Here is a 13,201-nt window from a genome sequence, read left to right on the forward strand (position 1 = left end):
GGGGGGAGAGGGGGAGGGGGAGGGAGGTTGGGGGATAATTGGGTGGAGACAAGGGGTACAATAGTAATTTCTGGTAATGAGTATGAATCTGGCCCTCACATCATGGGCAGGAGGGGTGACAATTAGCTTTGTGTCTCATGAATATTCTTAATAAATAAATATGTGTTAAATAAAAAAAATGTTAATATACTTTTCTCATGGTATACAGTTACTTAGTCAGAGGCCCTGCATTCTCTAAGTTTATGCCTGGAGATGAGCAATTTAGACCTGAAAGGAAATAAAATTTGGGTCATTCCTCATTTACTCTATAACAGAGTGGGCCTTCACATGAGTGAAAATTTGAATATAAAAAACTACGTCTAAAGGTACAAGTATTTGTATAATATTTCACAATTTATAAACTATTTCTAAATATATCATTTCATTCGATCCTCATAATTGACTTGGGAAGCAGATATTTTTATCTCAGTTTCATACATGAGGCACTGGGCTAAGACAGGTTAAGTGACTTGCCCAAAGTTATGTGACAGTAAGACAGGACTAGAACTCAAGCCCAAGTCTTCTGTCTCTAAATGATTTCTGAATATGGAAATCTGTGGATGAATTTGTTTATGACTATAGAGAAATGCAGTTGTTTCTAATATTGAAAATTCCTAACCTAAATGCTTATTAATGATTATCAAAGTAAAACTATACTACAATTAAAATATATCTTCCAATTGACTGGTAAATTAATAGCTTTTATATTTAAAAGAAAAAAAAGAAAGTTTTGATTTTTCTCTATTATATATCTTCCAGTGCCTTTATAAACCTGAGAATCTTCGAATTATATATTCAGTTTTGTTACTTTTTCAGTTTTGGGCATCAATAATGTTCTAGGTTTTCATACTGAGATACAAAATGTAAAAGTATTAAATTTGAATCTCAGAAAACATAAAAATACAGCTTAAGTGTAATTTATTAATAATTAAATCAAGTATTCTATTAATGATTTTGTGACATTTTTGCATAAAACTTCTAGAGTCTCCTTTCTACCTTTTGAATATAGAAACTGTTGTCACTTTTATATAAAGATGTTTGCTTTACCCAGCGGATTGTAAATGAAACTATATACCCAAAGCCATTCTGTAATGAAGATTATCTTATGTAACAGATTGAATGAAAGCAAGTCAGAAGTAAAACCTTGTAAAAACCTTATTGGCAGAATTCTCCCTCACCCTCACTCTTCTTTATTCCCCTTAAATTATATTGCCACCATAGGGATTGATATCAATGGCATATTTGATCATAACACTCTTCTGCTTATATCCCTTCAGGGGTCTCCCCTTGCATGTACAAGATAAATTTTAAGCTCATTAAAAATGGCTAAGGGCCAGCCTACCTCATCAGCCTCATGTTTCAATTCTTGCTTCACAGTTCATATTCCAGTAACACCAAATTATGTTTAGTTCCTTACGTACATCTGGTTCTCACCCTTACGCCTTTCTAATTATGCTCTTCCTCTTACCTTTTGTCTGGATAACTCCTGTTTTAACTTCCAGACTCTACTCATGCTTCACTTTCACTAAAATGCCTTTCTTACTTCCTCAGACTGCTTATGTAGGTAATTTTGTGCTTTCTTAACACCTCTGCCCATGTCTTTCTTTGCAGCTTATATTTTTTTCAGCTTTATTGAGGCATGATTGGCAAATAGAAATTATATATATTTAATGTGTCCAATGTGATGTTTTGATATATGTGTACATTATTAAATGATTACCATAAACAAGCGAATTTGCATACTCATCATCTCACATAGCTATGTGTGTGTGGTGAGAGCATTTGATCTACTCTTAGCAAATTTCAAGTATATAATACATTGTTATTGACTATAGTCACTATGCTGTACATTAGGTCTCTAGAACTATTCATCTTATAACTGAAAGTTTGTACTCTTGGACCAATCTCCCCCTAGTAACCACCATTCCACTCTGTTACTATGAGTTTAACTTTGTTTTTTAGATTCCATATATAAGTGAGCTCATGCAGTGTTTGTATTTCTGTGTTTTGCTTATTTCACTTAATATAATGTCCTCTAGGTTCATCCATATTGTCACAAATGGCAGGATTTCCTTCTTTTTAAAGGCTGAATAATATTCCTGTGTGTCTGTGTGTGTGTACGCATGTGTGTGTACACCACATTTTCCTTATCCAGGAATTTGTTGTAAGATAGGTTGTTTGTCTTTCTTGGCTACTGTGAGTGCAGATATCTCTTCGAGATAGTGATTTTATTTCTTTTGGATATATAACCAGAAGTGGGATTGTTAGATCATACAGTAGTTCTACTTTTAACTTTTTTAAGAAACCTCTATACAGTTTTCAATAATGACTGTACCAATCTACATTCCCACCAACATTGTACAAGGGTTTCCTTTTCTCCACATTTTCGCCAACACTGTTACCTTTTGACCTTTTGATAGTTGCCTTTCTAACACTTATAAAGTGATATCTCATTGTGGTGTTGATTTTCATTTCCCTGATGATTAGTGATGTTGAACATCTTTTCATATACCTCTTGGCTATTTTTATGTCGTCTTTGGAAAAATGTCTATTTGTGTTCTTTGCTTATTTTTTAATTGGGTTATTTGTTTTTTGCTATTGGGTTGTATGGGTTCCTTATATATTTTGAATCTTAATCACTTATTGGGTACATGGTTTGCAGATATTTTCTCCATGCTTTAGGTTGCCCCTTCACTTTGTGGATTGTTTCTTTTTCAGTGCAGAAACTTTCTACATTGATGTAGTCCCACTTGTTTATTTTTTCTTTTGTTGCCTGTGGCTATCAATTTATATTATACATTCATGTGGCTTTTCTTTCCTGCTAGTATCTTCTTCCCTCAGAATTTTTTTTGCCTGTTTTTTCTACCCTTTCATCTTTCAGATGGTCTATGCACACTTTTCTCTAGACCACTAAATAAAATAGCACATGACTTGGCATAATGCTTTGGTAAGAAATGTTATGCAAAGAATAGAACATTTCACTACTGTGTTATAGTTAGGTAAGACATATTGATACTATGATCATTAAACATTCTTCCATAGTGTATCATGATATTGATTAATGTATTATAGCTATCCAGACAGATAATTTATTTCAAAGGTAATGGTAATCTATAAAAGGGTGTAGATATAGACTATATGAGTGTATATAATAGATGGAAAATGACTACAGTTGTGAGCGTGGAGACAACCCAAGTATAGAATTATGGAATCAGGGCCTTGGTAAGTTGGAAGGGACCTTAGGCATCATCTAATTTCATCTGCCTCCAACCAGTCTGTGGATGATGATGATGATAATGATAGCTAACATTTGCATGTAACTTATAAGACATTTCTATGTTACTTGATGTTCATCGGTAGGTAGGTAAGCAGAATTGTTATTGTTATGATGCTCATGGCAACCCTGAGGTAGATATAAGCATAGCTGTTACTTTTTATCTATTAGTTATAACTATCAGGTAGAAAGAGAACTCTTCGAGTCTGCCATGTAATATAGAATATAACTAATAATGGTAGAAACTAGAGGCATTAAAGATAGTAGAGAAAAATTCAGTAGTTAACTATATTTTGCCTTAGAAACAAGTTCATTAAGTTTACTCCTTTGACAATCAGGTATTATCTCCCATTAGGGTAGGGAATGCTTTGGAGTGTGGTGGAATGAATAGGACAAAGCATTAAATACATAGTCATAGGCCCAGTTTTACTGCCAAGTAACTGTGTCGACTTGAGTGAGTCATTTAACTTCTCTGTGTCTATTTCTTTATCTGTGAAACAGGGATAGATGGCCACTAAATTCATGCCCACCCACATTCTCTTCACAGTTGCTGTTTATTGCTGCGTGTTACAACTCATAACCCTGTTTAACCTAATGAAAATTTTAGCCAGTTCTTTAAAAAAAACTGGATGTTTTTTAATTTTAACAGATACCAGCCCTTGGGAACCCTCCTCCTTTCTCTCCCAAAACAACAGTGTCAGGAAAACTGACGAGTTTCTGGTCATTGAGCTGGTTAAAATGGTAAAGGGGGTGCCAAAGAACTACTAGCAGGTTAATTGTACATCTGCCTTGTTTCCCAAAGACATTTAGGTGTGTGAAATTATAGCTGAACTACGGCATTTTTATAACACATTCAAAAAAAATACTGATGCCTGTCTGTTCACCATGGACATTCTTCTTTGCATTCAGGACAGTCAGTCAGCTTTTGGTCTTTCATGAATCTAAATTTAGTTTGGAGTTTCATCTTCCATCCATTGCAAATCATTTATCTCTGGCACTACTTTCGGTATGCCCACAAAGGCATGTGATGAGTACTCTGAATTTCTTTTCATAGCTCTATTCCATATATTATCCTATGGAAAGGATTGGTTTCATTGGAATGTGCTGCTACTATAAATGTCATAATAGACTGGAATATGTTCTTTGCTGAAGTAATAATAAGGGAAGCATTTGATTAATACCTGAGAACTAAATCCCTTCGTATTTTCTTCCCAGGTATTGCCTTCAATGTTATTTGTTTGGAATTTTTGTTGAATATCTTCTTGTTTTGTAATGTTTGAATGGGCTATGGTATATTTCTCTAAACCTGTGCTGCTGTTGAACTAGCTGCATGTGGCTATTGAAAGGTAAATTAGTTAAAATTAAGTAAAATGACAAATTTAGTTCCTTGTTTGCACTAGCCACATTTCAGGTCCTCAATAGCTGTGTGTGTCTAATGGCTATCAAATTGGGCAGCACAGAACTAGAACATTTCTGTTAACCCAGAAAGTTTTATTGGACAGTGCTATTGTAGACCATAGCTGTATGTATGCATGAAAGAACATATCTTAATGAAGTAGTTTTGTCATCTGTGTCAGAACTCAACTTGGGATGTAAAAGTAATCAGACTGAGAATAAGTGGTAAATGGGTGAGGATTGTTCAAGCTTGTTACTAAAAATGTAATATCCCCTCTACCCCATGGAAAAGTAGTTAGAACCTGTTTCACTTCTAAGTTCGTATGTCCAAAATGTAATTATTTTAATTTCCCCAAATTCTCTTCTCCATTTCTACCATGCCATTCATCCATTTGTTCAGGCTTTAACAATGTTTAACTTTTTTCTCCCCATCATTCTCTATATCTTATCAGTCACCTAACTCTCTCTTTTCTATCTATATGCCATCCACCAATCCTTATGTCCCACTCCACCATCATAACCATAGTTCAAGCCCTGATTACATATTACATTTTTTATTGAAAGAATTCTGGCTGGCTGGTTAGCTCAATTGTTTACAGCATGGTGCTGGTAACACTGAGGTCTAGGATTTGGATTCCCATACTCGCCAGCCCCCAAAAGCAAACAAAGAACATCTCAACTGATGCCCCCTACCTTCAGTTTTTCTTCCTTCCAAATCCATAACTTCTTCCCCATCATTTTCACATACTTCCCATATTCAAGCAGCTGTGAATGCTGCCTTGTATCAGAGTAAAGTTCACACTCCTCCTCTGTTCTTAGAGATAAAACATCTACTTGTGTATCTTCCTAGATACACAGCTTTGCAGAGATTCCCATATCTGATACATGACACCAAACATACTCTTGTAACTTAAGGATCCATGAAAAAAGGAACAAGAGATGGCTATGGGATTTGTTAGCTGGATCAGCACATTTCAACTTCATCCTCCCCTCTCACCTGCCCACCCGAACATGCATGCTCACAACTCACATTGCTGTATAACATCATTGGTGGTATTAGGCTGCTCTGACTTCAACCTTCCCAAACAGAAGTCAAGAGAAATTATCAATCAATTGATTTAAGTTTTTGCCACCCTGGTCAAAAGAACTATGAAATAGAAATTAGATTGTTATAGAAAACTAAAACTTTATTCTCTTTAAAACAAAAATAAAATTTGTTCTAGCCTAGTATTTGTAGCTCCCACAGTATGACCCCATATTATTTTCTGTGCTTTCTTTCCCACTATATCCCCCCACATATTTTACACTCTAGCCAAATTAGTCTGCTTACTCCTGATTGACTGTGCCTTTGTTCATTGTGTTCACACAACTTGAAATGTTCTTTCCCCCAGATCCCCCAATTTCCTGATTTGAAAGCCACTTAAGGCCAGCTAAAATATCATCTCCTCCAGATAATTATTCCAGAATTGTAAATCAGAATTTATCTCTTTTTTATGGGATCTTTTGTTAGCACTTACTTTATCTAATTTGTAGTATTATCTGAATGTTGTCTCTCCCACTAAATAATGAAATCATGATAGTCAAGGACCAAACAATTTATCTTTGATCACCGAGTAGTGTGTAACTGAATTGCATTTAGAAGATGCCAAAAAACATTTTGGCAAACTGAATTGTGACATGAATGGATGAATGAATGAATGAATGAAGAATGAAAAAGTATAACACTAACTCACTGCTTGAATTAATCATTTAGGTATATAAAGACATTTGATAGCTTAATAATAGAATATGTTGACATGTTCAGTGTGAAGATACCATTATCTAAGTTTTACATACATCATTTAAACATTACTTCTAAGCAAAATAATATTTTTGTTAACTGTTAAAGTATACTATAATATATACACTAAAATGAAACAGATGAAAATTTACAGCAATTATAAAGTTCCATGAAATATAATTGTATATAGCATTGGAGACATACCGTAGGCACCCCCTTATCCACGAGGGTATGTTCCAAGACCCTGAGTGAATGCCTGAAACTGCTGATAATATCAAACCCTACATATACTACGTTTTTTTCCTATACATACGTACCTATGATAAAGTGTAATTTATAAATTAGGCACAGTAAGAGATTAACCACATAACTAATAATAAAATAGAATAATTATAACAATATGCTAACATCACTACTCTTATGCCTGGTGACCATTATTAAGTAAAATAAGGGTTACTTGAACACATGCACTGTGATACCGCAGCAGTCGATCTGATAACCCAGACGGCTACAAAGGAACAAATGGATGGGTAGTAAATACAGCAGGATACACTGCACAAAGGGATGAGTCGTGTCCCGGAAGGGATGGAATGGAATTTCATCATGCCACTCAGAACAACACACACTTTAAAACTTATGAATTGTTTATTTCTGGAATTTTCCATTTAATAGTTTCAGACCTAGGTTAACTGTAACTGAAACCACAGAAAACAAAACCGCAGATAAGGGGTGAGTACCATACACCATCTCCCTTCACTACCTCTCTTTATGTATTTAAGATTTAGAACCTGTGTACTGCTCTTATGACTCTAATATACAGGTGATGAGAAATTTTGTTTATTCTGAGCATTATGACCTCCAGGACCTTAAAACCTGTTGACAAAGTACGAACATCAATGGTAACATGTAGGAATAGAAATCGTTCAGTGTATTCTGCTCAGTAGAGCAATTGCATCATTTCACATAACTGATTATGATTCTGCGTAGGTATATAATTCATCTTTGGGAGGCTGTTGCTATACATACTTAACTTTTCTAAGAAGAAAAGTGATCAAAATTGAAGAAACAATCCTCATTTTTATGAATATTTTTTCGTTAGGTATTTGGTCCACTTAAATGTGCATTACATTGTTTCTAGAAGCATTATATGGAAAAAGATAAAAAGGAAATGCAAATTTTATTTTGCATGTACAGTAAATATGGCTTGAGTTACTGAAGAGAATTCCTGGGAGTATATTAGTACCATAGCTCTAAATCCAATTTTAAAAATCTAAATTTAATCCTAACCTAAAAATAACTAGAATGTTAGAGGTGTACCTTTAAAAGCATGAATACGCTTGTAAAATACAGATTTCTCTATATGCAGTGCTGTTTTCTTTTTAAAACTTGGGCTATGATCTTTTGGGGAAAAATTTGGCCCCAAGTGTCAATAAAACCCATACTTGAGAGGCAAATATTTTTAAATCACATTTTGATGGAAGTAAAATAACTTACTAATAAAATGAAAGTACCTAGAGCTATTCAAATATTTAGGATGATAAAATGAATTCCATAAAACTGTAGCTTAACAAAAAAAAACATAGTCATTAGTTTCTATTCTTCTCCCTAATATTAAGTAGCAGGTTAATATGCACTCTCTGTGTTGGTTGGTTTTGTTGTTTTGTTTTTAACTTGCTGTGATCTCACCCTTTGTGAAAGCCTCTGGCTTTTAATAACGAACAGGCCAATCTGGCTGAAAGAAACTAGAGACACAAACAAGTAGAAGCAGCTATTAAAAGTACTTAGCTATTAAAGAAAGAAATAAGTTTACTGGGAGAAAAAAATCAATCAATAAATTGGGGAAATGTAACTGAAACACATAGTTCTAAGGAGCTGAGAACCGTTTAGAGTGAGCCAGCAGATAATATTTTTAAATCAGGTTTACTGATTTATGAGTTCATATATTTGATACTTTTTGGTTTTGTTTGGCGTTCCTCTATCACATGGTAGTCCTATAAAATAGATCAAGTGTTTCTCAAAATACTGTCTTCATCAAAATTGTCTTGGGTGCCTCCACTCTGAATCTAGCAAATCTATATTTCTAGGGATCAGACCTGGAAATCTGCATTTTAACCCACTCCCCAAGTGATTCTTAATACACACAGAAGTAAAATCTGAAAATTACTGCAGTACCTTAACTGTATTTGAGTGTAGTTACATTGCTTATGCATCAATTCCTTTATTTTCTCTGCCTAAAAACGTACTGTTTCCAAGATCCAATTAAAAGCCACCTTTCCTGATTTTTTTCTTTTTAGGCAGAATTAGTTGCTTCCTTCTCTCTTCCAGCCCCAAAATTGTGCCTTTATTATACTAATTGAGCATATCCCAAACGTCTTAGTACAGATTTAAGCTTCAATAGCATCACATGTATAAGTAAAAGGAACATCATTTGAAAATTTAATTATTTAAATTTATTTTATAATTTAGTTCTATTTGTTTTATATAGTAAGTTTTTAATTTTAATATTTGTATGACACAGTTTTTCAGACTGGTAGAAAAACTTGGCCACTTCATTCACCTCATGTATCTATCACCCTTAGAGGGATCATGTCAAAATTGTTGAGTATGCACCAGTACTTCATTCTTCAAGTAATCTTAAATCAAGGATTACAAAGTTAATCTTTTCAGTCACTGAGCTGCAGCTAATGAAAGTTTTTACAAGGTTTGAAATTTGGAGCAATGTACAGCACAGTCTAGTGGTCATGTTGAATTTTAATAAGAAATATATTAAGATTTTTTTTTAATTAAATAATTGGCCTTTCACATATTGATTTATATAGTTTGTAGCATTTATACCTCTAAAGTTATTAAAACTTAAAATGGCATGAAAACTTTTGAATTCAGCCTGTTTTTACTTATTTGTGTGAATGCCTGTCTCCCTAAACTGCACTTCTCTAGGTCAGGGGCTTTGTCTTATTTACCTTTGTATCCCTAGCACAGTTGATCACAATTTGCTGAGTTAAGGGGAATAGTATATCATTATTCATTGTCCAATTAGTTTAATATGTTTAATATTTTTAAAATATTACTAAAGATATTTTTGATATATTTAGTATATTTTAAATTTAATATAGGATCAAACATACATTCAATATTTAATGGTACCTACTGTGTTTCCATCCATTGCAGTTATTATCCTTTTTATTGTTCAAATTGTTCCATCTTTGGCCAGTGGGAATCTCTTCATGTTGACTCCTGAGTCCTACTGACACAACCCTAGTAGTCTTTGATAGCTTCCTTCTATCTTGTATTACAGTATAATCCAAGCTTATCTTGTGCATTTCCTATCCCAGATCTGGAACCAGCCATTTTCCAAGGCCTTGGAAATGGTATTTTAAGACCACAGATTGTGGGAAGTTCATTATTACTAGGTTGGTCATTGTTCCTATGCCTTTTCAGTGGGCAGAGCTAAGAAATGTGTACATACGTTTATACATACATAATACATCAACAAACCCTGTTTTTTATTTAACTCCTTCAGTCTTACATATGTATCTGCTTTCTCCTATGCTAGAAATACTTATCGGTGCCACCAGAGTGATAGAATGACAGTCACAAAGTTGTTCAATTGTTTCATCTTATAAATCACACACAGCAAATTCAGCACAATAATACTACTACTACCAACGAACAATATGATTACTGAAAACAGTTTAATATTATTTTAACAGTTCCTTTTGTTATATCAAACTAAGGATATGCAAATAAGTTATTAAAGATATTTGAAATAGTTACTTTCTGTATGATTATTATACCAGCAGTAGAATTTACATTTAGATCGTATTCACTTTTTTCTTTAGAGGAAAATCCCTTTGAAATTTGAACATTTAGTCATATCCTGTGATTCTGGGAAGGTAGGCAAATACAGTAGTCCCCCTCCCTTTACCCTCCCTTAACCAATTTTGCTTTATGCAGTCTTAGTTACCCACGGTTAACCGCAGTCCAAAAATATTAAATGGAAATTCCAGAAATAAGCAATTCATGAGTTTTAAACTGTACATCATTTTGAGCAGCGGGATGAAATCTCTTGCTGTCGTGTTTCATCCCACCTGTGACATGAATCATCCCTTTGTCCAGTGTAGTCACACTGTATATGCTACCTGCCCCATTAGTCACTTAGTAGCCTTCTCAGTCATCAGACTGTCAGGCTATCACAGTGTTGTGTTCAAGTAACCCTTATTTTGCTTAGTAATGGTCCCAAAGTGTAAGATTATTGATGCTTGCATATTGTTATAATTTTTCTATTTTGTTATTGGTTATTGTGGTTAATCTCTTACTGTGTCTAATTTATAAATTAAACTTATCATAGGTATATATAGAAAAAACATAGTATATATAGGATTTGGTACTATCAGTGGTTTCAGGCATCCACTAGGGGTCTTGAAATGTATCCCCTGCAGAGAAGGGGGGATGACTGTAATGAAACTTGCAGCTGAAACAAGCTGTAGAAGCAGCATGGGGAAACTGGGCAACTTCCCAGCTTTCGCCAAATCATCTCTTCCCAATGTAATTGTGTTTGAAGTTAATTTCTGTAAAGCTGGACTCTTCCAAAATCGGATGTAAATACAAGTGCACTTTCCAAATATAAGTGTTTGTCTTCACCTTAGCTCCTCTGTACACATAATTCATAATTAGTTATTAAGAACTGATTTTGTTTATTGTTCATTTATGTATTGATTCAGCTCCCAGTTATGAGTGAGAACATGTGGTATTTCTCTTTCTGTACCTGGGTTGTTTCACGTAGAATAATTTTCTCCAGGCCCATCCATGTTGCTGCAAACAGTAGAATTTCATTCAATTTTATTTTTATTTTTTTTTTTAGAGAAAGAAAGAAACAAAAATCACATGAATACATTGAACTTTTAGAAAACTAGACGTGGAAAAGGGGGGGCGCTAATGAGGAATTGGTTAATGGACACAGCGAATGATTGCATATTGTGATGATGAAAAGGCTAAATATACTGATCTAACCACCACGCATTCTACAAAATTACTGAAAATCAATTTTGTACCCCACATGTATGTATTAATAAAAATAAATATAAATAAATAAATAAATAAAAGAACTGACTTCGTGTTAGTATGCAGACATAGATATGATTATATTTATAGCAAACGTCTCCTTTGGCACATGAAACCCTCAGACAAGATCCAATCCATAAGCTATCTCTGTTAGTTTGTGAAATGAATCAGAACTGAATTTTACTTTTAAAAATTTGCCCCTGATATGAATATGTACTTCTTTTGACAAGGTACTGTAGTTAAATAGCATTATCAAAAACCGTGTTGAACAAAATTCTTTTTGTTAAATTGGGAAAAAAAATAGACTACTGTTTTTTAAAATATGTGGTACTGTGGAATACCATTTTTTTTTTCAAAACTAGCTGAATAATAATTATTTTTTTTTATTTTGAAGTAAAGGTAATTATTTTACAAAATTAAAATGATGCAGAGCAACAATAAGACATGGTTAAAATGTATTTATCACTTATTGTATGTCAGACGCTGTGCCATGTGACTTATTTCATTTTCTCATTTAATTCACACAACACCCTTATTGGGTTATTACTAATATGCCTATTTTATCAATTCCTTCCTATAAGAAACAGTAAGTTTCTAAGCAAAGATCACTTTGTTGTATTGCTGCTTATTGTATATCATGCAATTGTAGGTTAAAAAAAGACCTGCAATTGCTTCGTATACAATAAAAAAATGAGTTTTTAATAAAATTTTTTAATAATTTCAGGGACTCGAACCTAGGTGAGATAAACTTGGTATTTATTAGTAGTTTGTATTAACTTTAATGTGTAATATAAAGTATATTTAAGAGACTGCAATTGTTGAAAATCTGAAAGTATTTATGAAATTTTGATATGACTATTGAAATAAATATTAGTGTTTTTTTTAATGTTCTATAATAAATTAGTGTTGCAAATATGGGTGATATTTCAACAAAATATATTTATCACAGGTAAAAGTTTAGATAGAAAATAATTATAACATGTTTTTCAATATATGTTTCTAAAAGTCTACTTAATGTATATTATCCTTTATTATGTATAGTTTAAAATTAGTAAAGTTAGGAAATACAGTTAAGCAAACATGAGGATATCCTCTGTAACTGATCATCAGAGCTAACCACTATTAACATTTTGGTATATAGTATTCTAGAATATTTTTCCCCATTCTTATTGCTGTCTTTACTTGAATTGTCAAGACTTTTCAAATTATAGTACAGTTCCTAAGGAAATATTTTTAAATATTTATACTTGATTTTTTTAATGTTGATATGGTTGATTTATTATTTTTTTAATTTAATTTTATTTTGTCAATATACAATGTGGTTGATTACTAATGTATATTTTTCTTTTTTCAGGATTGTACCGTATATGAAACAGAGAATAAAATTCTTCATGTGGTAAGTATACTGGGATTTATTTTCAATAACAAGGGTAATACACCTTTATCATCATTTGGAAGAAATACTTCATAAGATAACCAAACTTCCTTTGCTCTGATTCTATACTCCAAACAACTTTCCAAATGGTAATTTGGCAATATTTGTTGAATCACTTAATGACTTTGCAGATATTTTATTATTAGAAATGAGGTGTGAGTACATTATACTTTGTGAGAAGGCATCTCCTTTCTTGTTAATGAACAGTTGGCCACTT

At 33.1% G+C, this 13,201-nt stretch overlaps 1 protein-coding gene across 1 annotated transcript in view; it reads left to right on the forward strand.

The window, feature by feature from the left end:
- Positions 1-12,945, forward strand: part of LOC103593044 (connector enhancer of kinase suppressor of ras 2-like) — a gene marked incomplete at its 3' end in the record, with an annotated part of 120,063 nt that extends 107,118 nt beyond the window's left edge. Inside the window, exon 5 of the mRNA XM_008575959.1 lies at positions 12,904-12,945. Coding sequence (XP_008574181.1) covers positions 12,904-12,945 — 42 coding nt within the window. The remainder of the gene's footprint in view (positions 1-12,903) is intronic.
- Between the last annotated feature and the right edge of the window lie 256 nt (positions 12,946-13,201).

This window comes from Galeopterus variegatus, unplaced genomic scaffold, assembly GCF_000696425.1.
Source record: "Galeopterus variegatus unplaced genomic scaffold, G_variegatus-3.0.2 Scaffold1266, whole genome shotgun sequence".
NCBI lineage: Eukaryota > Metazoa > Chordata > Mammalia > Dermoptera > Cynocephalidae > Galeopterus > Galeopterus variegatus.